Source organism: Mauremys mutica, chromosome 1, assembly GCF_020497125.1.
Source record: "Mauremys mutica isolate MM-2020 ecotype Southern chromosome 1, ASM2049712v1, whole genome shotgun sequence".
Classification (NCBI taxonomy): domain Eukaryota; kingdom Metazoa; phylum Chordata; order Testudines; family Geoemydidae; genus Mauremys; species Mauremys mutica.
The window spans coordinates 347,414,247-347,438,382 of NC_059072.1; the positions used below are offsets into that span (position 1 = coordinate 347,414,247).

Genomic DNA, 24,136 nt, shown 5'->3' on the forward strand with positions numbered 1-24,136 from the left:
ATGATATGGGGAAGAAGATAAATGGATTTGACAGATAAAGGATTATAACAGTTTGAAATAGAAAAGATCTCTTAGAGCATCAAATTCATCCCCCCACACCAGGGCCTGATCTATTGACTTACCTACCATGCTTTTTATAAGGTCACCCATTGCCATGATATCTGAGCACCTTGGGTATTGTCCCTGATTCAGTACTCCTGGCAGAATTCTGTGCCACTGCAACTGCACAGAATTTATGTACCCTGCAGATTTCTTTGCTTCCCTGCAGAAAAATGACTTTCTGACAGGGAAGCCACAAGACTGGTCATGTGACCCTCCCCAGCAGAATGTTTCAGGTGCTCAGGGGAGCCAGCAGAGAGTTAAATCACTGTGTGGCAGAAGGTGGGGCTGGGGAATACCTGGCTGGTGGCTTCTACCCTGTGCTGGGCTCAGCTTCTGGTCCCAGATGGGCTGGGGAAGACGAGACTTCCTCTTCCCCTGCACGGCATCTGAGACCGGGCCTGACCCATCTCCAGCTTTCTCCCCCAGCTGCAGGAAGCTCTGCAAACTTCCCCGCCCACCCTCCTGCTTCCTGCACCCATCGCCCCTCAGCTTCAGGGGGAGGGATCCCTGTACAGAGAGCTGCTCCCCCATCCGCCCAACCCCCCAGCATCCAGATGCCATCACACTCAGACCCGCCCACCGAGCCAAGCCTCCCACACTCGGAACCCTCCACCCTGCGATGAGCCCCACTCCCCCTGCACCACCCTGATGGGCCACCCACACCCAGATCCCCGCCCCACTCCCCCAGCATCTGGACCCCCCACTGAGCTCCCCACACCCAGACCCCCACGCCGAGCTCTGTCCCCCACACACCAAGACTCCACCCTGCTGAGCCCCAACCACCTTCACCTGGACTCCCCGGCAGAGTCCCATTACCATTGCATCCAGAACCCCGCAATAAGCCCCTGTGCATCCAGATCCCCCCAGCACCGGATCCCTTACTGAGCCACCCGCATCCAGAGTGCCCCACACAGAACCCTCTCAACCCATACCTGGATCCCCCCACACTAAGCCTCTCCACACTTGGATCCTGCCTTGCTGAGCCTGCCTGCCCACATCTGGTGCACCTGGCGCAGAGGGGCAGGGTCCTGGGGGTTGTTTCTGGGGCAGGCCCGGTCCTTGCGCTGTGTCAAGGTTGGGTGCAGCCTCAACACTGAGTCCATGTCCCAGGGGAGGATTTCCCACCTCTGTGCAGCCAGTGGCCTGTGCTCTCCAATGCCATGCTGGAGCTTCCACATTTATTTGATGAATAAAGTTTGCAGAATTTTAAAATACTGTGCACAGAATTTTTATTTGGTTGGTGCAGAATTTTTAATATTTTGGTGCAAAATGCCCTCAGGAGTATGGAGGTGATATTCAAACACCCTTCAGTTTGTTTCACAGTACAGTATTCTCATTGCATGTGACAGTGGGACGGTAAAGACGATGAGCCAGCTCCTGAGTGAATGGTAAAACCAAAGAATGTTCTACATCCTGTATGTGTCCCTTACGTAGCACGGCAAGTTTTAAATCAATCCCATGTACTTTTTTGTAGGGTGAGTTTGTGAAGTGCGTTTGCTATCACGTGTTTCTAAGGAAACAGCAGCACTCGGTGCCTGTGTGCCTGTCTGTGTGTGTGCTTGCGCACATGCACTTCAAGAGACCTACAGAGAAGTTTACGTAGTCAGCCCCGGAGGGGCTGAAATAATTTAGGCCGTCTTGGGGATTCAGTAATTGACATTGTCCAAGTGAGCATGGTGAGCTACAAAGCGGTTTGTTTATTTTCCTCACCTTGAGCAGCCAGCATCGTTTAGGTGTTGGGTGAATTCTTTGCCTCTAGCCTGCTCAGCATACCTTCAGTGTCAGGGTTTTCTTTTAAATTTCTATTATTGCTGCTGTTTTGTTTTGCGAGGCATTTGTTTACATTATTCTTCTCAATTCATTTCTCTCAGGGGACCCACTTATTTGACTGCACTAGCTCCCGTCAACAGTAGTTGACAGGGGGAGTTATGGGTTAACTGCTCTGTTTAGAGCAACTGGCAGGTGCTGGTGTTGCTCAAGTTAAATGGAAATATAAATATCTCTCTTCCTACCCAAGAAATCGGATCACATTTTGGGGAACAGGCCTAAGAGTTTGGGGACAATCTATTATAAACCTAACAATTCAACACACTATTGACTGTATTTACTGACAGCTTGCATGCTTGACTGCCCAGGACCCCAGTATGATAAAATCATGGAGCGAGATTTTCAGAAGTGAGTTAGCAGCCTAATTTTCAGAAAGTGCTGAGCGCCTACCCTCTAAAAATCAGGCCACTTTAAGGTGTTTCTGATTAAACCCTCAAAAATCAAGGCACTCAAACTCTTGTCTTTATTTATTGTTATCCACTTTTGGTTGCTGGTCGATGGAATGGCATAGTTCATACTATATTGTTAACTCTGGATGTAAAGGAATTTGAGTTTTAAAACAATTGTAGGAGATTAATCTTATAAGACCCACTCCCGTGCCAGGTAAGGTCTGGGGAAAGACTTCCATGGATTTCAGTGGGTTTTGGATCTGGGCCATAGTGCACATAAAGTATTACAATGGGAATACACACTGTATTTACTCCCGTATTTACATTTGGTACTCTCGTTACCGCTAACTGGGACATTATACATCTAAATTCCAAGTTCATCAGCGGACATATACAAAAGTAAAAGTTTATTTTGTAGAATATTTTATATAAGGACTGTGTCCCCAAATGATTTGCTGACTAAATAAATAAAAGAGGAAGACAGTGGGCAGCATAGAGAAGTTTCATTTCTCCTACATAATATACAAATAATTCCTATTGAAGTAGTAAATAAATAAATGAGCTGATTGCTTGACTGATTACTTTGTTTTAGAATAAATGACTGAAAACAGTGGTGTAAAGACATTGCAAAGTGAATAAATGAAAGCATTAACCAATAATTCCAATTATAGAAGAAAGAGAGACATTAGAGTTGTAATTAAGGAAGAAAAGATGTTTTGAAAGATGAAAATGAGGTGCAGACATTGCAGCAAGTCTGTTCCTAGAAGCAAGAGCTGCAGAGAAAGTTCTCCTGTTGACAGACCTTAATATCAGACCTTTAAAGCTGCAAAATACAGTATCTTCTGATCCTGGATTGATAGGAGCTAGAGATGGAAAACACCTATTGGAATATTGAGTAGAGGCAGCATAGTATAATGACTAAACTGCTGGCTGGGTACCAGGAATCTCTGAATTTGAATCCTGGCTCTGTCAGTGACATGTTGTGTGGCAAGTCACTAGAGATGACATTTTCAAACCTGGGTGCATGAAATTAGGCAGCTACATATGCAGGGCTGGCGCTTCCATTAGGCAACCCTAGGCAATCGGGGGGCAGCATTTTGTGCGCTCCCCATGGGGCGCACGGGAGCTTCCGGTTCCACTCCTGTCGCGCCGCTGAAGAAGGACCTTCTGCCGACGTGCCACGGAAAACAGCGGCAGGCACTTGAGCAACTCAGTGACTGCCGCTGTCGCCTGCGGGATTTCGGCGGAGGGTCCTTCTTCAGCGGCACAATGGGAGCGGAACTGGCAGCTCCCATGCGCCCCGTGAGGAGCGCACAAAATGCCGCCTCCCGAATTCTGCCTAGGGTGCCAGAAATCCTGGCGCCGCTCCTGGCTACATCCATTCTTAGGCACCTAAATAACAAACTTTGGCCTGACAGCAGAAGTTGGTTGAATAAAAGATCACCTCATCCGCCTTTTCTGTCTAATATCCTGGGACCAACACAGCTACAACAACACTGCAAACAAACCATGGCCTAATTTTCAGGGTACTGTGTAGCTGCATTTCCTAATAGGACCAATTGGGCCAGATTTTATTTAAATGCCTAAATACAGAATTAGATGCTTTGCTTCAGGAACCCATGTTTGAAAATGTTGGTCTCTGTCACAAGGTGACTGGCCCCTTTAAGAAGGAGGGCACCTATGACTCATCAGCTACCTCTTAATTGGGTTTTAAGAGAGGGCACTTGGGCCATATAAACGGGACAGCCTCACAACAGAGTGGGCCAGTCAGGAGATTGCAGGTGAGATTCAGAGCTCAGGAGGAGATCTCCAAGGAAAGCTGTAGAGAGCAGAAGGCTGTCTGCAGGCCCTCCCTAGAAAGAGGGAGGAATTATCAGGAAGCCACGACAGGGCTAGCCTGCATACCTTCCTGAGCCAGAGAGCCGTGCCCATGGAAGGCTGGAGAGGGCTGAAGACTGAGATAGGTTTGTGTGCTCTCTGAGCTGGAGAGCTGAAGTAGGAGGGCCAGAGGGCTGAAGGGTGAGGTGTGGTGAGAGACGCCAGAGCAAAGCCTGAGCATGGCGAGAGATGCTGGAGCTCTACCGGAGGACCTGAGCATGGCAAGAGATGCTGCTAGGGATGAGGTGATGGACTGCGGGGACTTGAAGACTGAGAGTACCATTTGAACTATGCTAGGGAATTATGGATTAAGGTTGTGGGGCTTATTTTAATCTATTAACCTCACAAGGGCTTAATAGATACTTGGAAAGCCTTTGCGGACTCTTTCTAGGCACCATTGGAAGCAGGGCCGCAGGTACCAGCTCAGCAAGCAGGTGCTTGGGGCAGCCAAGGGGAAGTGCTAGAAATTGTCTGTAAAAAAGGTAAGGCAGTAGAAAATACATTTTCTACTGCCTTACCCAGTTCTTCTCTATGTGGGTTTGCATTGGTAGATAAGGAATAGTGTTCAGATATTTGTTGCACAGTGCACTTCATTTTAGGTACTACTCGTATGTCCAGGGCCTATGGCTGGAGCCTAAAGATTGTTGCAGCTGATCTGCATCTCATGATCTTGCATCGTTCCTGAAACTAGGTGATGTCACCTGATAAGCATCTTGTTAGACCCTCAGTCAAGGTCTTAAGCAATCTCACAGAACAGTACGAGTCTTATAGATTATGACTAATGTACTTTCATGGGATCTTTAAAAATATTAAGCCCCATACTATCACTGTGAAGTACCGTATTTTCCGGTGTATAAGACGACTTTTTAAACTAAAAAACAACCCCCAAAAATCGGGGGTCGTCTTATACGCCGGGTATAAACAGCTTCGGCTGAGCCAATCCTGGGAGGGGTCTCACTGGTGTATGCTATTAATGCATACAAAGCCTGCTCGGATTGGCAAAGGTAGTAATAGCCTGCCTCTCTGACTCAGCCAATCCGAGCAGGCTTAATAGATGACACCGCTCCCCTGAACGCTCCGCTCTCCTTCTCCTCCCCTTCCCCGGCTTCCCGCGAATCAAATGTTCGCGGGAAGCCTGAAAAAAGGAGCGGGCAGGTAAGCCGGGCGTGTGGGGGAGGGGGTGGGACGGCTTACCTTTTTATCTTTGTTTTTATCTTTTATCTTTGTTTTCTGCGGCGCCGGTCCCGGTGTCGGCCCGGGGAGTCGGGCCCGCGGCTGCGGCGCCGGCTGCGGCTCCGGTGTCGGCCGGGCCCGGGGAGCCGGGCTCCGCGGCTGCGGCTCTGGCGTCGGCCAGGCCCGGGGAGCTGGGCCCCGCGGCTGCGGCTGCGGCTCTGGCGTCGGCCGGGCCTGGGGAGCCGGGCCCCGCGGCTCCGGCTCCGGTGTCGGCCGGGCCCGGGGAGTCGGGCTCCGCGGCTGCGGCGCCGGTCCCAGTGCCGGCCCGGAGAACCGGGCCCCGCGGCTGCGGCTCCGACCCTGGCCCCCGGCAGGGGTAAGAGGCCAGGGCCAGGGCTGGGACTGGGGCGGGGGAGGAGGGGTTGGATCGGGCAGAGGTTCTGGGGGGGCAGAGAGGGGATGGGGAAGGGGGGGTTGGGTAGGCGCCGCGTGGGAGTTCCTGGGGTCTGTTGGGATGGTGGTGGATGGAGTCAGGGCAGTCAGGGGACAGGGAGCGGGGCAAGTTTGGCAAGGGGTGGGGTTCTGGGGGGGAATTAGGGTTGGGGGTCTTGGGAAGGAGTGGTCAGGGGACAAGGAGCAGGGCAGGGGGGGTTATGGGTTGTGGTTTCTGAGGGGGGGGCAGGACGTGGGTGGGGGGTGTACTCACTGGGCGGCTCCCTACTGGGTCTTCGGTGGTGGGTCCTTCAGCCTCGGAAGGGGGGGTAGTCTTATACGGCGAGTATAGGCCAAAACCTATGTTTTAACAGGAAAATTAGGGGGTCGTCTTATACGCCCAGTCGTCTTATACGCCGGAAAATATGGTAGGTAAGAATGATTAGTCCTGTTTTACCTATGGAGGAAAAAGGAAGTTAAATGCCTTGTCCAGAATTGCACAATAATTTAGTGATACAACCAAAAATAGAACCAACCCAATCCTGTTTCCCAGTTTCTTACTCTTAAGCACTAGACATAATTCCCTATCCACCTAAGGCATATGGGCTGTAATCAAGATGTTTTACTTGATACTTAAATCCACTGTCTTCTTAACTTCAATCCACTGCCTTTCAGACTTGTGCAAGGTCAGGAATGTACACAATACCGTGCAGAGATAGTGGAGTCAGGATAGCTTTCTTGACTTAGCGCTACTGTCCTTTTCTACCCATGGTAGAGAGAGAAATTCATGGTTTATCTTTCTAATCCTACAACTGAAGCTAGAATATTTCATGATTTAAAGGTGTCCACTGAACAACTATATTCTTCAAGTGCTGTTCCCTATGTGTATTCTCATGGGTGGGTACTCATGCACGCCATGGGCCGGAGTCCGGAAATTCTACCAAGCAGTACCCATTGGCCTGCATGTACACAGTAGATTTCATGCTCCCAACCAAATGTATAAGAGGCAGTGCGGGCCGGTGCCTCTCCAGTTCTTTCTAATCACCATGTGGCCTGAGTTGGAATCCTGTCTTCTCGGAGTTCTCCAGCTTTTTTGATAGAACTTATAAATAGATTTGTAAATAGTTTTTGTACTACTTAACCTATTAGTATAGTTGGAATTTTATACTATACTTAGCATAGTTTGTTTTCCCCGGTTGGGGACTCCCTCCTCATCGTCTGGGATATGCCCAGAGTCCCAGGCTTCAAGAACTGGATCTCTTGCCCTCACTCCTTCTCCATCAGTGACAGTCACCAGCGCTGACTCTACTGCATGAGATGTGTATCTCTGCAAAGTGCAGTATTAGTTGCTCGTTTCCACCAAAAATTCACAAAGCTCATGAGTTTTGCCTAAGGAAACACCTTATTGTAGAAGGCTATAAGGCCCATCTCTGATCTGGGCCAGTAAGATCCCTAGTACATTGGCCCAAAAAAATGAGCAGAGCCCTTCCAAGCACATGCTTAGGAGCAGAGTCTGCAGTACCTAAGCCTGAGGATTCTTCCTTCAGGGCTTCCCATGAGCTTAGACTGCACTTTCCTGGGCGAAAAGATAGATTCCCATTGAGGACTGTTCACAAGAGATGCAGTCCTTCCCTGAGCCTGTCACGTAAGCCTTCGTGCTCAGATCATGAAGGACTGGCACCGCTGAAAACCCTCAGACTGGAGGGTGAAGTGGGCAGGAAGAAAGATCTATTGGTGAGTCTGTTATCTGCCGGTTCTGTCTACAAGTGCCAGTCCAGACTCGTCATCGATATGGACTCATTTGTCCAAAGATTGCACTACCTCCAGGGATGCACCAGTACCATTGGTCCTGACTGCTGGAACTTTCTGGACACCGGGACATATGGAGACTTGCACAACACAGGAGGATATATTCCTTCCTTATCCTCACACTCCCTTCCTCACAAGTCTGACATCCCCCCCCTCCCCGAGAGACACTACTATCCAGGAGGACGATACTACTGCAGAGTCTCAGGAGCCATCTTATCTCCAATCATCAGGCAGGAGTGCCCCGGTACCAACAAAGAGGAGCAGTTTTCAGATTCGGATGAATAAAATGTGCTGGCCACTCCTGTATCTTCCCTGAAGGAGCCAAGCTCTGACAGGCTGTTGAGAAGTTGCAGTCACTATCCCTCCAGATACAACTTCCCTAGGGACCACTTGTACCTCCAGTGCCGTGGAGTCCCCCACAAATGGATGACCCCTTTTTCTGGCCTTATTGGGGACCATAGGATCCCTATGACAGATGCCCCAGACCTGCCCAGGAATCTTACCACACTTCTCCTTCTCAACACCCACTGGATCCATTCTTGTATGAGGGAGAATATATTGACCCAGATCTGCAGGTACCATTGGGAGTTTCATCCTTGTATCCGGATGACACGCTCACTCCTTCCTCTCCATCTCCACCATACGAACATAGGTGATACCAAGATCTACAGCAAGGAATTGCCAACAACCTCCAGATACCACTGGAGGAGATCAAAGATCCACATCACTGGCTTCTGGATATTTTGCAACTTACAGAACCAAGTAAGGTGGTTCTTCCTGTTAATGAGGCCATCATGGAACCGGCTTGGTTGTTCTGGCACACACCAGCATCCTGTGCCCTCACACCTAAAAAAGCTGAGAGGCCTTGGGACTGCAATTTCTTATCACTAGCTATTGGGCCCTGTTAGTGAAATACAGCTTTAACAACTATTCCACTCTGGTAGATTTTAAGGACAAGCTGCCTTCTGAGGACAGAGCTCAATTTCAGTCCTTCATAGAGTGGTGAAAATATCTCTTCAGGCTGCAGTGGATGCAGCAGATATGGCATGCGGAGGCCTGGCCACTGATATAGTCATGAGGATTAATTCTTGGTTACAATTGTCGGGTTTCCGTAGGGAGGTCCAGAACACCATTCAGGACCTTCCCTTCGATGAATCGAATCTCTTTAATGAGAAAATAGATGAGTCCCTACACTCGTTAAAGGACTCGAGATTGACCATATGTTCCTTGAGGATCTACACTGCAACCCCAAGAAGGAAACACCAGAGACAAACCTATAAACTAAGGCCATCTTCTCCTTATTCATTCTAGTACCAGTGTTCAGCCAAGCCTTCTCGGAAACCTCAGAGGGTTCAGAGGCCTTGCTTCTTGGCCTCCACTCTACCACCATGACATCTACCCATTCCCAGCCATCTGCAAAGGGCTACTTTTAACATCTTGGTCGAGACCGGCCTACTGCCACTGATGCCACCTTTCCTTTTCCCCATCATTTTTGTGGGCCATCTTACACTCTTCACCTTCAGTTGGGAGCTGATCATGACAGACAGTTGGATCTTGAAAGCTGTACATTAAGGATACTTCACAGAGTTCCTTTCCCTCCCTCCTCACAAACCGCCTTTCTGGTCCCCCTTCAGACACTATTCTCATGAGGTGATTCTTCAACAAGAGGTGGACTCTCAAGGGGCAGTAGAGCACATCTCACCTCAGTATCAAGGGAGAGGGTTCTATTCCCCGTATTTCCTAGTCCCCCAAAATGACGGAGAGTGGAGACCCATTCTGGACCTTCAGCAGCTCAACATCTTGATTTGAAAGTGGAAATTCAGGATGGTTACGTTAGCATTGATAATCTCTTCCGTGCAGGAGGACAGGTGATTGGTTTGTGGCAATCGACATGAAGGATGCGTACTTTAATATAGACATTCATCCCTGCCACAGGAGGTTCCTGCGGTTTATGGTGGGCCAAGAACATTTCTAGTTCGAAGTCCTTCCCTTTGGGTTGGCAACAGCACCCAGAATGTTCACAAGTTTAGTCAGGAATACAAGGAGACCTGTCAACATGGATTCACCAAGGGCAAGTCATGCCTGACCAACCTGATTGCCTTCTATGATGAGATAACTGGCTCTGTGGATATGGGGAAAGCAGTGGACGTTGATATATCTTGACTTTAGCAAAGCTTTTGATATGGTCTCCCACAGTATTCTTGCCAGCAAGTTAAAGTAATATGGATTGGATGAATGGATTATAAGGCGGATAGAAAGCTGGCTAGATTGTTGGGCTCAATATGTAGTGATCAACGGCTCGATGTTTAGTTGGCAGCCGGTATCAAGTGGAGTGGCCTAGCGGTTTTTACAGCCTGGCTTGACAAAGCCCTGGCTGGGATGATTTAGTTGGGGATTGGTCCTGCTTTGAGCAGGGGGTTGTACTAGATGACCTCCTGAGGGGTCCCTTCCAATCCTGATATTCTATGATTCTACTGCATGTGCGCAGGCCAACAGACACAGCTTGTTAGAATTTCTGACTCAGGCGCATGGCGTGCATGTGTACCCATGTGTGGAATACACAATGGGACTGCACATCTCATAGACCTTCTGGGAAGTAAAATCCTTTTTTTCCCGCAGGAGGTGCATGTTCTGCCTATGTACTATACTCGCTGTATTTGTCTCAGTCTCAGATGATAGAGAAGTGATATATCTCTGTTATCTGTGTTGGTTTTTTTTTGTCTCTTTCACCTAGTAATAAGTTTGAACTAGATTATTTTTGTTAGATGTATTTAACATTAATTCACGATAATTAACATCTAGCAGTTGACACTTCCTAAGCACTATACACGTTAACCAATTACATTAATTTACACTAACTAAAAGGGTAATTGTGTATTGCTTTATATTCTGTTTGCATCTTTTGCTGACCAAGAACTAGTTTAGTTACTTTCTAATCTTTGGTCAAATTAGTCTTTAAGAAGCTAACTGGAAAAAAATGTGTTTACCCACTATTCCTTACCCCACCTCCAGTCTTTTTTTCGTTTTCCTCCAGCAGTTTCTCTTTTTCAGTATTCCTCCAGACTAATGTCTTTTCTGGCACTAAATTCTCAAGATTGCTGTTTATGATAGTGCAGCTGTCCTTGGGCGGACTAATACAAGGTTTGGGCCCACTTTTTCTCCCCTAGATATATGGTGCCAAGTCTTTCTTGTTAATTATAGGTGTGTTAATAAATCTTTCCTTTTTGCCATGGAAGGAAACATTGTCTAGTGGCTAGATCAGGGATCTGCAAACCAAGACTCCATAATAATACTTTCCTATCTTCATTAGTGTCAAGGAGTCAGTGTACTCCAACAGATAGGCCACTGGGCTGTGAATATGGCACATTTGTTGTTGTCCTGGCTTTGCTGTTGAATTGCTGTGTGATCTTGTTCAAGTCACTTCACTGGTGTGTGCCTCAATTTCCCCATGTGTAAAGTGGAGATAAGGCACATCCACCTTTCTAAAAGTGCACTGGGCTCTGTGGATGGAAAGGTACAACAATACAATTGCTAACAATTATCAGTGGTGTGTGTTGACTGTACCTTGCACACAACTAACAAAGAAGTAATTGCCCGAATTTACAGCATAACCAGCGTAACACCTGACTAATATGTCAAGGGGATCAGACAAAGTAAACTTGAGTTTGCAGGACGTGTGGGTTGGATGAGCAGAGGAGGATTGCCAGAATGAATTTTGCAGGGACAGGTGCCACGTACTGAGGGTGCCCGTGGCGAGTGTGGTTTGATGACGTGGCTGACAGGACAGAATGCTGTACAGCATGCTTCTCAGGGCTGTAAAACATGGAGGGAGATTGCTGGCCAATGACTCCTGTGTTTTGTGTTTCCTGTTCATTGTGATGTGACTTCATGGTGCTTTGCTCTATGAGAAAATAATAATAACTATTATCATTAATGTGTTTATGAAGTCTTTTGAGATCCTTGGATGAAAGGCACTGTGTGCAGCAGCCTTTCAAAGCTTGCAGGGAAATTAACCAGCTAGGCACAAAATCTACTTTCCAACCCTTTACCATGACGGTAATTGGAAGGGGAAAAAAGAACTAGTGATATTTTTCTATCCCTTTGTCAAGCAGGAGGGTAGAATTTTGCAAGGCTGACATAAGTGCAAAGAATTATGTTTTCAAATGAGACACAGTATCACTCTCCACCACTTTGTTAGATCCTCTCTAACTGCATTTTCCAGTCCTGCAGGAATGGTAAATATGATTGAGCGTGTCAGAACTGTACTCTGCTGAGTTGCCCTGCAGAGATTTCAACACCATGCTGCGACCCAGCCATCAGATAGTATTGGTAAATCCACCTGTCAGAAGTTGATACATGTAGAATAATATTGATTAGAAGGAAATTTGGATGGAGAACCAGTCCTGTGAAAAGGATTCCATCTGCTTAAATTCCTTCATTGGAGGTGATGGCTTCCAAATTGGAATAACAAGAGAGTCTTTTTTTTAATAAGGATTATTCTCTTTCTATTTAACTATTTTTATCTCTGCATTTTCCCCCCGTAGGCATTTTACCTAAGGAAAATATACTGCCTGCTGCATAAGCTTGAACTGTAATTGAAAGTTAAGCTTTGGACACAGTAGGAGTTGTGCTGATTAATCAGTCCCTAGCATCTTTCAGTGCTTTCTGATTATCACAGAGAGAAGTCCTAAAATAAGTCCATAGAAAATCAGAAATCAATTCATGGGCCTTTGCAGCCTTTTTACAGATAATTCATATTTTAATAAACTCGGTTTGAAGTTTGACTCTTTGGGGGATTTTATCAGGAGGGAAAAAATGGGCTTATTTCTTGCGCCAGTGAAGAAAGCGGGGGGCAGATTATCCATCCAACAACTTCAGGATCGGCTATATGAGCTTGGCCACTTTTGACATGATAGGCAAACTAGGGAAATTTGGTCTAAATGAAATTACTATAAGGTGGGTGCACAACTAGTTGAAAGACTGTACTCAAAGAGTAGCTATCAGTGGTTCGCTGACAAACTGGGAGGGCGTATCTAGTGGGGTCCCCCAGGGGTAGGTCTGGTGTACTGTTAAATAGTTTCATTAATGACTTGGATAATGGAGTGCAGAGTATGCTGATAATATTTGAAGATGACATGAAGCTGAGAGGAGTGACAAGCAACAAAAATGATAAAAGATTTAGAAAACCTGACCTGCGATGAGAGGTTAAAAAAATAACCGGGCATGCGTTGTCTTGAGAAAAGAAGACTGAAGGGGGACTCGATAACCGTCTTCAAATATGTGAAGGGCTGGTATAAAGAGGATGGTGATCAATTGTTTTCCATGTCCACTGAAGATAGGATAAGAAATAATGGGCTTAATCTGCAGCTGGGGAGATTTAGGTTAGCTATTAGGAAAACCTTTTAACTATAAGGATTGCTAAGAATTGGAATAGGCTTTCAAGGAAAGTTGTGGAATCCCCATCCTTGGAGTTTTTTAAAAACATCGCTTACCAAGGATGATCTAGGTATACGTCCTTCTGCCTCAGTGAAGGGGGATGGACTAGAAGACCTGTCGAGGTTCCCGTCTAGTCCTACATTTCTATGATTTAGAAAGGAAAGGATGTTTTTGTGACTATGGCACCAAATTGGCCCTCAAGAGGTAGGGGTTCAGTTCCTGGACTCTGCTACAGACTGCCCTGTGTCCTTGGGCAAGTCACTTAATCTCTCTGTGCCACAATTTTCCGTCTGTAAAATGTGAGTGACAATGCATTCTTTCTCTTTGTCAGCCTGTCTTGTCTATTCAAGTCTCTGCTCCATATGAGGCAGCTGGGATGTCGGAGACGAGGTTCAAATCTTTCATATGAGGCAGATCAGCAAATTCAACTTGAGTCTCACATAGCACTAATCAACTGGCCAGTCTGGGATTGGTTTCTTTCCTGTATATTTTAGCAAAAAAATTCAAACCTCAAAATTTTTCACCAAATAGAATTAATCTTTTCCGGCCACCCTAGGGGGCAGTAGGCCCTGATCTGATGCCCAGTGATGCCTTACAAGGAAAATAAATAAAAAGCACATGGAAGTAGGAAATAGTTTGAATGCCTTCAGAGCAGTTCTCCTCCGCAGCCCTGCCCTGGTGGTGGTTTCTGTTGATATATCCAGAAGAAACTGAGATGCATTTTGTCCTCCCAATTAGGTATGTAAAGTAGCACCACAGAGTTAACTTACAATAAAGAACAAGGGGCCTACTGATCTCTCGTTATACAGGCAAAACTCCTCTTCTTTTGTGCAGGATTGGGTAGCATTTCATAGATTCATAGCTTTCAAGGCCAGCAGGGACCATTGTGATCATCTAGTCGGACCTCCTGCATAACACATGCCATAGAACTTCCCCAAAATAATTCCTAGAGCAGATCTGTTAGAAGAACATCCAGTTTGGACTACTGAATTTACATACAACCAGTCAAATGGCTGGATATAATCAACAGCCCTGACTGAAATTCGGAAGGGAGGACATCCCATATGGCTCAGAAGAGCCTGCAACAACTGGCCATTCTCTTTAGAGATCTTAATATCATAAACACAGAGACAGGTCTTGTCCATTATCTTTGGACATGAAAGACCTCATGGCACTTTTTGTAAGAGCAGGGCTTTGTGCCTGTGTTAACTTCCAAATTTACTCATTCCATCTTTGTTGTGACAGCTGATTTCTGCTCCCCCACCTTAGAGCTCCCTTGCATATCAATAATATTGCATGCGTTTGTTTGTAATGGACTTTGCGATCTTTCAGGATGAGAGGTGCTTCTATGCATGTCCAGCTATCTTACAGTCTTCTATTGTCCGATCACCTCTATAGAAAATAGTAATGATAGTAGTAGAGACTGCTGTTTGAAAAGCAAGGAAGAAAAAACTGATGGGTACCAACATTTTCAAGTGTACACATGTGGCTCTATCTAGTGATGTATCTTTATCTGCTATATTAAGAGTCACACAAGGTTCACCTTAGATTTGAATTAGAGTTCAGTCATCAGAACACATCTGCTTTGTTCTGTAGCCTTGCATACAACCAGTATGCTCATGAGGTGACCTCTTCTAATTCAAAGAGAGGTAACCTCAAGTAGCAAGTAAAATTCACAGTTTCTGAATAACTTTTATTTTCTTTTTTGCACTTGGCTCTGCCAATAATGAATAAGAGTTTATGCCTGTATTGTCCTTCACTTCTGCAGCTGAATGGCAAGAGACTTCCCAGCTGACTTCCCCACTCACCAGGATTTTGAGTATTCTGGATTGGGGCGTGTCTCTCTCTGTCTCTTGAAATTTTTACTACACCTCTACCCCATTATAATGCCACCGATATAACACGAATTTTGGATATAACGCTGTCAAGCAGCGCTCTGGGGGGGGCGGGGCTGCATGCTCCAGCGGATCAAATCAAGTTTGATATAACGCGGTTTCGCCTATAACGTGGTAAGATTTTTTGGCTCCCGAGGACAGTGTTATATCGAGGTGGAGGTGTATCTGCAACAAAGAATCCTGTGGCACCTTATAGACTAACAGATGTATTGGAGCATAAGCTTTCGTGGGTGGCTTTTTACAGATCCAGACTAACACGGCTACCCCTCTGATGCTATCTGCAGTCATCTTTGAGACTATCATGCTGTTCATTCAGTGAACAGCAAGAGAAGGGTGACGGGGGTGGGGGCTGCATTTTATTATGAATACTGTAAGTGCCGCATCTGAAATATGCTGTTTTCATCAGCCCAAGAGATGCGTTTCTAAACCTGAACCACGGGCACTACACACCGGTGTGATGTGACACTGCACTGTCAAGCTGACCCAGTCAATGTTTATTAATTAGAGCACTTACAGTATATCTAGTAACTTGAGGTTCTGAATAACCCACTTTTAAAGACCGATTCTGGGGTGGATGTAGTTCACTGCTGTCTCATTAAAGGCCACTTACATAAAGAATTGTGTGAGACTGCCTCGGCTGTGTGACTAAATAGTATTTAGATATTAAGGTAAAACAGTCTCCAGAATGCTAGCTTCTTTGGGAAACCTCTGGGTTTAACAAACAGTGTAGGGATCCAAGTACTGCAACATTAAAATGCTTATGCTAGTAAAAAACTATTTAAAACCTTCCTTATTTGTGAATCTATAAATCTTCCAGCAGTGTAGGCTGAGGGCTGCAGACCATGGGAGACTGAAGAAGACCTATGGGATTCCCAAACCAGTTATAACTGGAGTAATTGCATTTTAGTCTCCTGCACACCACTTTTCCACCATGCTTTAAACTTTATCTATTGTTTTAGGCTTCTCTGGATTTCAAGCTCATCGCACTTTAAGATTTATTTTTAGGAAGACCATAAACCATGTCAGCTGAGTCAGAAATTTCTAGTTATCTGGCCGTCTATTACCAGTGAAGGAGTGGCTTTAATTGTCACAACTTTTGGTTTGAAACCTGTAACTTCCTTAGAGCAACAGGTTCAGCTCCCAGCAGCATTAACTCGTCTCTTCTGATACAGATACATACAGTGTTTAATTGGAGCTGCAGTGACCAGAGTGCTGGCTCAGCTGTTGTTGCCCAGCACTGTGTCACAGGGGGTTAATCCTGCAGCCCTTATTCACATGAGCGGCCTCGAATGGACTCTGAGTGAGTAAGGTGCTGTAAGATGAGGTTGTTGTTTTCTATACAAGCTGTATCCCAGACTGCCATGCAGAGTTACACTACGCTCAGAGTTGACAAACAGAGTAGGAGTTTCTGTTAATTGTCATGGAAGAAGGGAGAAGAGAGATGTTTTCAGATGAGATTTGAACAGAGATTATGTGGAGATGCATACGGTGTAAGGACCTAACAGGAACAGAACCACAAGGTCATAAAGCAAGGAAGGCTCTTCCAGAATGCACTGAGCTGCAGACAGAAGTCTCTTGTGCCCAAAGGGGAGAGTGTGTGTGGATGGATAGAAGAGAAGCCAGTGCTAGTTGCACTGCAAGAATGGGGGAGAAAGAGAGAGACACCATGTTGGTTCTGCAGGCACTTAGCAAGTCTGTGGAGGCTTTTAAAGGCATGAAGAACAATTCTGACCTGGTTACTGAAATGAAGTAGTGGGAGAGTATGTAGCTGATGTGATTGTTCTTCTTTACATTCTGTATGTGCTGGGGAGCTAGGGCCTGGGGAAGCCTGCCTGGAGACAGTGTGAGGTGAAGATGGCATTGATGAAGACTTCCGCAGGGGCAAAGTAAGATACACAGAGTGACAGATAAAAAGGAATAATGTAGCAGAGAAATGCCAAGGGCCAAATTCCCTGCTGGCATTACTGAAGACAGGGTAGCTATATCAGCTGGGAATTTTGGCCCTAAATAGAAAAATAAAATAATAGTAATTGCACATCCAAAGAGATGTGCTGGATATTTACGTAGGTCAGATGATACAACAGTCCCTCCTTTAAAAAAAAATAGAATCCAGTTGTGATCTTTTTTTTATTTATTGTTTTTGGGAGGAGGGGGGAACCTTGTATTTGAAAGCATCAGCTTACAAAAGCAAAGGGAGAGAGAGAGAGTGAGCTGAGGAAAGTTAAATCTATAAAGGCGGCCCGAATGCACTGGGAATCCAAGCACTGTGTTACTGAGGAATTCATGTGTGAAGTTTGCAAATTTATGGGGTTATTTTGACATACTGTATGAGGAACTTAAATTTTTCAACACTTTTCTGTTAGAAAAAGCACATAAAACTCATCTGATGGGAATTCACTCCATTTCCTGGTGGTTTTTTTCCCCCTGTTTCCTATTTCATGGTTAGTGATGGTAATTACAGACCCTGTTTGTACCTTGTGGGTTCTGCCTGTGCCGAAGAGCTTTCTTGGCATGTGCGAGTCTCCTTGTAGAAGTTTTTTAAAGAACTGGCCCTCGATAGGCATTGTTGCAGCACTCTTGATTAAACAGAAGGAGCCTCCACTCTCATCCCGTTTTTGTACAATATAGTAACTGCTTTTCTCACACATTTGTCCCCACAAGGGACCCGTAAACCATGATTTAGATGTTCATTATAATATCTCCCAATAGCACTGCTATAGTGAAGGGGCCTGTTTTTAAGGTGTTTTAATAAAAGTCATAACAAGCTTACTCCGTTCTAGGACTTGCAGCCAACTGCTTACCCTTTGAGTCCTATAAAGAAAAGATGTAAATAAAATAATAGTCAAAACAAAGGGTAACTATTTTTATGCAAAAAGAGTGTTTTGTTTTTAAATAGAAAAACAATGAAATACAATTTTCCTAGAACAAAAGAAGTGAGCAACAGTGAAGTCTCTGTCCCCATCCCCTGATCAGTGGAGGATTTTTCTTACAGTGTAACCTCCACTGCATTTGGCTGGTGCAGTTTTAAATGACTCAAATGATAGGGGAGTTCACCAGTTCCTTAGCAGAGCTATTCCACACATTTAGGAAATTCTTCTTGATAATCAGCCTAAATGTTCCTTAGTCGTGTAATGTAACCCCCCTTAGTATAGCTACAGTATATCATCTTGCTCTTAGACAATTTCTCCTCCTCATTGGTGTTTACATCTCTCAGGCCTTGATTCAGCAAAGGCTTAATTTTAAGCAGGTGAGTAATCCCATCCTTGTAGAGCAAAGCACTTAACTATGTGCTTAACTTAAGTCACTGAGTTCAATAAGATTTAAACACATGCTTAAAGTTATGCTTGTGCTTAAGGGCTTTGCTGAATCAGGGCCTCATAAGAACAGCCGTACTGAGTCAGACCCGTGGTCCATCTAGCCCAGTATCCTGTCTTCCAGCACTGACCAATGCCAGGTGCTTCCAAGGGAATGAACAGAACAGGTAATCATCAAGTGATCCGCCCCCTGTCACCTATTCCTAGCTTCTGGCAAACAGAGGCTAGGGACACCATCCCTGCCCATCCTGGTTAATATCCTGGTTACCTATCCACCATGAATTTATCTAGTTCTTTTTTGAACCTTGTTATAGTCTTGGCCTTCACAACATCCTCTGGCAAGGAGTTCCACAGGTTGACTGTGTGTTGTGTGAAAAAATACTTCCTTTTGTTTGTTTTAAAGCTGCTGCCTATTAATTTCATTTGGTGATCCCTAGTTCTTGTGTTATGAGAAGGAGTAAATAACACTTGTTTACTTTCTCCACACCGGTCATGATTTTATAGAGCTCTATCATATCCCCACCTCAGTCATCTCTTTTTTTAAGCCTCAGGTATTTGATGACCCATATATAAGTAAGGATAAATTATGTGATGGAAACAAAGTATTCCTTTTATATGCTGTATATTCTACATGCTTTATACACAAATATAGGTGAAATCTTGGCTCCTCTGAAGTCAGTGGGTATTTTGCCATTGATTTAATTGGGTCCAGGATTTCACCCATGGAGTCGGTGGGCCTGACACCATTTTTGGAGTAAATCAGGATTAGTGCTAATGTGAAAAGGGAAGTAGCTCTATTTAAGTCAGATATGTTATACTAGTTTACAAGAGATCAGAATTGGGCCCAGAGTTCCTCCCACTACCAACAATATTATGTGATAGATTCTAGCATCTAAATGACAGGAAAACCCAGAACGTGGTTCCAACAGCGCCACAGTGGCAGACCTACAGATGAGTCCTCCCATTTCCTCCCTGGTTCTAGATGCACCTTTTCACTGCCATCACTGGCCTGCTTCATCCAGTTGCCTCTCTCTGGCTCTAGCTCCATTCCACTGAACCGCTGATGTTGAAAGTGAGCTAACAGTAAAATGCCATCTTTGAACCACCGTATTGTGCCTTGGTATTATAGGTTATCAGAACGTGTATAGGATGCAATACAGGAGCACAGATGTTAGAGCTATAAATTATGTATCCTAGTCCAGTTCCCTGTGAGTACAAGGCATAGAACAGATATTAAACTGATAGTACATACAGTCTTGGCCAAGAGGATGTAGTTGTGTTGCAGTGATTAGACACAACTGGCTGAAATAAACGTGGTGTGTCAGGCTTTACATTTATTTTTATGGATTTTGTTGTTAACCGTAGTGTTCGGAGTTTAAATAGTTGTCATCTGCCCCTAGCCAAACTTTCCCTTAGTGCCAGTGCTGAAGGTTTTCCCTTAGTGCCAGTCCTTTGATTTTTGATTGACTTTTGCCCCTTCTAAATAATAATTTAAATATTTCCATCCACTCGTTTAATCTTGCGATAAATACCAATCTGAGTGTAAGCCACAGTATGTTTTGATTTAAGAGGTAAGTGTTTACTGCAGGGGCGGGAAAACTTTTTGGCCCGAGGGCCGCATCGGGTTTCGTAAATTGTATGGAGGGCAGGTTAGGGGAGGGGGTCGTGGCCCGGCCCCCACCTCTTATCTGCCCCCCCCGCGGACTCCCGCCCCATCCAACCCCCCCATTCCTTGATGGCCCCTGACTGCCCCTGGACTCCCGCTGCCCCATCCAACCCCTCCTCTCATTCCTGACAGCCCCCGTCCCAGGACCCCCGCCCCATCCAACCACCCCTTCTCCCTGTCCCCTGACTGCCCCCGGAACCCCTGCCCCTGACTGCCCCTGCTCCCCCATCCAACCCCTACTCCTTCCTGACTGGCCCCCCCAGACCCCTGCCCCCATTCAACCCCCTCTCCCCTGACCGCCCCACCCCCTATCCACCCCCTGCCCCCTGACCACCACCTCGAACTCCCCGCCCTCTATCCAACCCCCCCATCCCCCTTACCACGCTGCCTGGAGCACCAGTGGCTGGCGGTGCTACCACGCAGCACAGTGACCAGGTCAGGCCGGGCTCTGCAGCTGCGCTGCCCAGGAGCTTGCAGCCCCGCCGCCCAGAGCATTGCGCCCGTGGCAGGGCAAGCAAGCTGAGGCTGCGGGGGAGGGGAGACAGCGGGGGAAGGGCCGGGGGCTAGCCTCCCAGGCCAGGAGCTTGGGGGCCGGGCAGGACGGTCCCGCGAGCCGTACTTTGCCCACCTCTGGTTTACTGTTACACTCAATATGGCAAGCCTTGAAATGAGAGGTATTTATTTGTCCTTCCTTTACTCTCAAAAAATAGAGGGAAATGAGTGGTCATTATTAACTACTATTAGCCTGCTATACCGAGGTTCATCACATAATCGCGTAAGCCTGTCTTCAATATTTGGTTTCTTTTGAGCACAATAAACCAGTCTGGAAACAGAGACACATTTTACCGCTATTGCAACAATACACATTGATTTTTTTTCCTGTAAATAACATTGCAGGTAATTTTATTACAGCGAAAAGCTGATCTACTTCAATAATTAAGTATTTTGACAAAATATTTTTCGTGTTTATTTCTCATAACAGTTTCTCCTGTGTGTGTGCGTGTGACTAGTAATACGGGTGCCTCCATTTTTGTAGGTGTCCCAAACTAGCAGGGGGAGTAATGATTACTTTAAAAGGGAACCATCGTGAGGATGTTCAGAAGTAAAGTTTCAGTTGGCAGGGCAGATCTGTTATTTACGATGAGGTCAGGATTTATAGAACAGACCTGACGGAGGACTAGGGGGAGGCCTGTTACCTAGATGCCAACAAAATATACATTATTTCATTTTTATTTATGTATTAGTAAGCTGAGAGCTGGTAACATGTGCCAGACTGACCGCCTGGACTCTGAACTAGAATGTCCACAGAGCAGGTACATCAGGAAGCTTCTGCTAGCAGGGCAGTGTGCCAGAAGCTTATTTTCAGAGTTTAAATGCTCAATGCTTTCTGGAAATTAGGCTCCTGTAAGGTGTTTAGAAGTGGGTTGTACTAAAAATGAGGCACCCAAAATTGCTAGTCACTTTTGAAAATCTCAGCCACGTTCACATTTGAAACATACTAATGCTAGGAACAAATGGTTAGGTTTTTTTAAGGTATTTATTTTATTGCTGTACCTACCAGCAGTTCTTTTAGTAGTTGCAGTTATAAATGAGAGGTAAAAGACATGGTTTGGGACACAGATAATTGATACTTTCCTTTTATCGGTAGTTGTTATAAGTTGGTTCCTGGCAGTCCATTAGATACCCTGTCTTTTGCATATTGTAAGACTGAATAAAAAGCTTAAACTATAAAACCCAACCCTCTGCTATCTAATGGGATGAACTCAGGTCTCCTATCTTTTATACTCTTTCAGATTATTCCAATCTGATCACCACACAAACACTGTTATTTTAATGTTGAAGACTCAGACAAAAGTGCCATGGATGTGAAAGAGAGAAAACCATACCGATCTCTGACCAGGCGCCGTGACACCGAGCGACGCTACACTAGCTCCTCGGCAGAGAGCGAAGACAGCAAAATACCCCAAAAGTCCTACAGCTCCAGCGAGACGCTGAAGGCTTACGATCAAGACTCCAGGCTGACCTACAGCAATCGGGTCAAAGACATGGTGCACCAGGAAGCTGATGAATTCTGCCGAACGGGTAAGTACATTTCATCAGGTGCTTCTGTAAGAAGTGTGTGTTAATCAGCTCTGTGCTGAGGTCCAGAGGTAGGTGATGGAATAACTCAAAGGTATAAAGGGTTCTGAGGCGCTCACAGAGGAATGTCTTTAAGACATTGCACAGAGCAATGAGAGAAAACATTAGGGGAAGATCAATATGGCTTTGTTGGAAGGAAAGCCTCTGCCTGTGGTTTGCATAGGTAATGACATCCCTGGACAGTGTGGTGGCAGTGACTGAACCTGGGACCTCTTGAGCATGAGCATCTGTTTCCTGAACTGAAAGACTAAGTTCGGTAGCATGGAAGCAGTAGCATAAACATCTTTACATGCCCTCGCCATTAGAGGGAGACAAAGAGCCATACTGGGTGAGTGTGGGTTGCACATAGATACCGGTACTACGCAGTCAACACTGAGCCCAGACAGTCTTAGGTTGGAAGAAACAGGGTTTCCTGTCAACCCAGGAAAGTGTGAAATGGGCAGCTAAAGTGAAATGGAACATGCAGTAGTGCAAATGATGAACAGAAAGATTGACATAGGCTGTCCATGACTTCTGCTATATACCCCTGACTAAAACTGGGGGCGGGAGTGGCAGATCGGGAGGGCTGCCTGGAAGGTGCCATAGGTGCTGGGGAGGGAGGTGCTGCGGGTGCTGGGGAGAGGTCACGTGCTCGGGGGGGGGGGAAGTGCAGGGGGGCTGGGGCAGGCTCCCTACCTGGCTCCTGGGAAGCGGGGACCCAGCTCCTAGCTCCACATGCTGCCTCCACTCTGCCCCAAGCCCTGGTTCTGCAGCTCCCATTGGCTGGGAACCACGGCCAATGGGGGCTGTAGGGGCGGTGCCTGTGGGCAAAGGCAGCATGTGGAGCTGGGAGCTGTGGGAGGGGAGTTCCTGTCGCCCTTCTTGGGACGCCCCCCTCCCCAGGTAAGCACCGCCCCACACCCCAACTCCCCGCCCTGAGCCCCCACACACCCGAACTCCTGCTGCTGTGGGGTGTAGGGGCCCGAGACTTCCGCAGCAGCAGCTGGTATGCCTGGCCCAGGGGCTGCCCAAGCTGCTCAGGCGGCTCCTGGCCCAGGTGCACCAGCTGCTGCAGAAGTCATGGAAATTCATGGAATCCGTGACAAACATGGAGCCCTACTTATAGGGCCAGATTCTCAAAGGTGGATGCACACAACTGCACACATCTAATTTGTGTGTGAAACTGTCACAATATTGCATGCAAATCTGATATTTTATGCATGTGCCCGTCATCATGCTCTTTGTTCTTTTAGAAATTGCAAGGGGCAATAACTAACTTAATCATACTTAGCAATTATATAGTGTCCTCCAACCTAGGATCTCAAAACACTTCTCTGTCTCTAACTACCTATGAAGTTACAGGCAAAAGAAAGACCTGTTAGGTTATCAAATCTGTTCTACAGGTAGATATAGCTACACTGAGTCAAAATGATGCTAAATGACCTGCATAAGGTTACAGAGGCAGGAACAGATCCCAGGAGTTCAGACTCCTCATTACCTTCTCTAACCATTAGAGAACACTGCACCTACAGATTTTGTCATTCTTCTTCAAGTGCTTGCTCATATTCATTCCATGTTAGGTATGCATGCACTGCGTGCACCGTTGCTGGAGATTTTTCCCTCAGTGGTATGCATCGGGCAGGCTCTAGCGCCCTTTGGTGCCGCACACTTATGCACCGGTATAAGGGATCCTGCCGACCCTGCACCCTCCCAGTTCCTTCTTACTGCCTGTGATGGTTGCTGGAGCAACAACTCTTGCTTCGGCAAGGCGTTTTTCAGTGGTTTCTTCTCTGTATCCCAGTTTATTAGTCTTAGTTTAATTATAATACTAGTATAGATAGTTAGAACCCCTCCTTTATCATTGAAGGGCTCCCTTTGCCAGGCATGTGTCCCCCCCTCTCAACCTCCCCTCCAGCCCCTGGGCTTCAAACCTTGTGCCTCCTGTGGCACTGCAGTTGTCTGAAGTGTCTTGGAGCACTGTCAGCTTTGTCAGGACTTTAAGCCTCATACAAAGAAAGACAGAGAGGCTAGACTGAGGGTTATCCTAATGGATGATACTCTTAGACCGGATTCAAAGCCAAGCCACTCAGATTTGGC

The 24,136-nt window shown here is 46.2% G+C and overlaps 1 protein-coding gene across 1 annotated transcript in view; it reads left to right on the top strand.

Moving 5' to 3' along the window:
* Positions 1-24,136, top strand: part of TENM4 (teneurin transmembrane protein 4) — a 766,570-nt gene that overhangs the window by 307,123 nt on the left and 435,311 nt on the right. The window contains exon 3 of the mRNA XM_045020846.1: positions 21,715-22,003. Coding sequence (XP_044876781.1) covers positions 21,781-22,003 — 223 coding nt within the window. The 5' untranslated portion in view covers positions 21,715-21,780. The remainder of the gene's footprint in view (positions 1-21,714; positions 22,004-24,136) is intronic.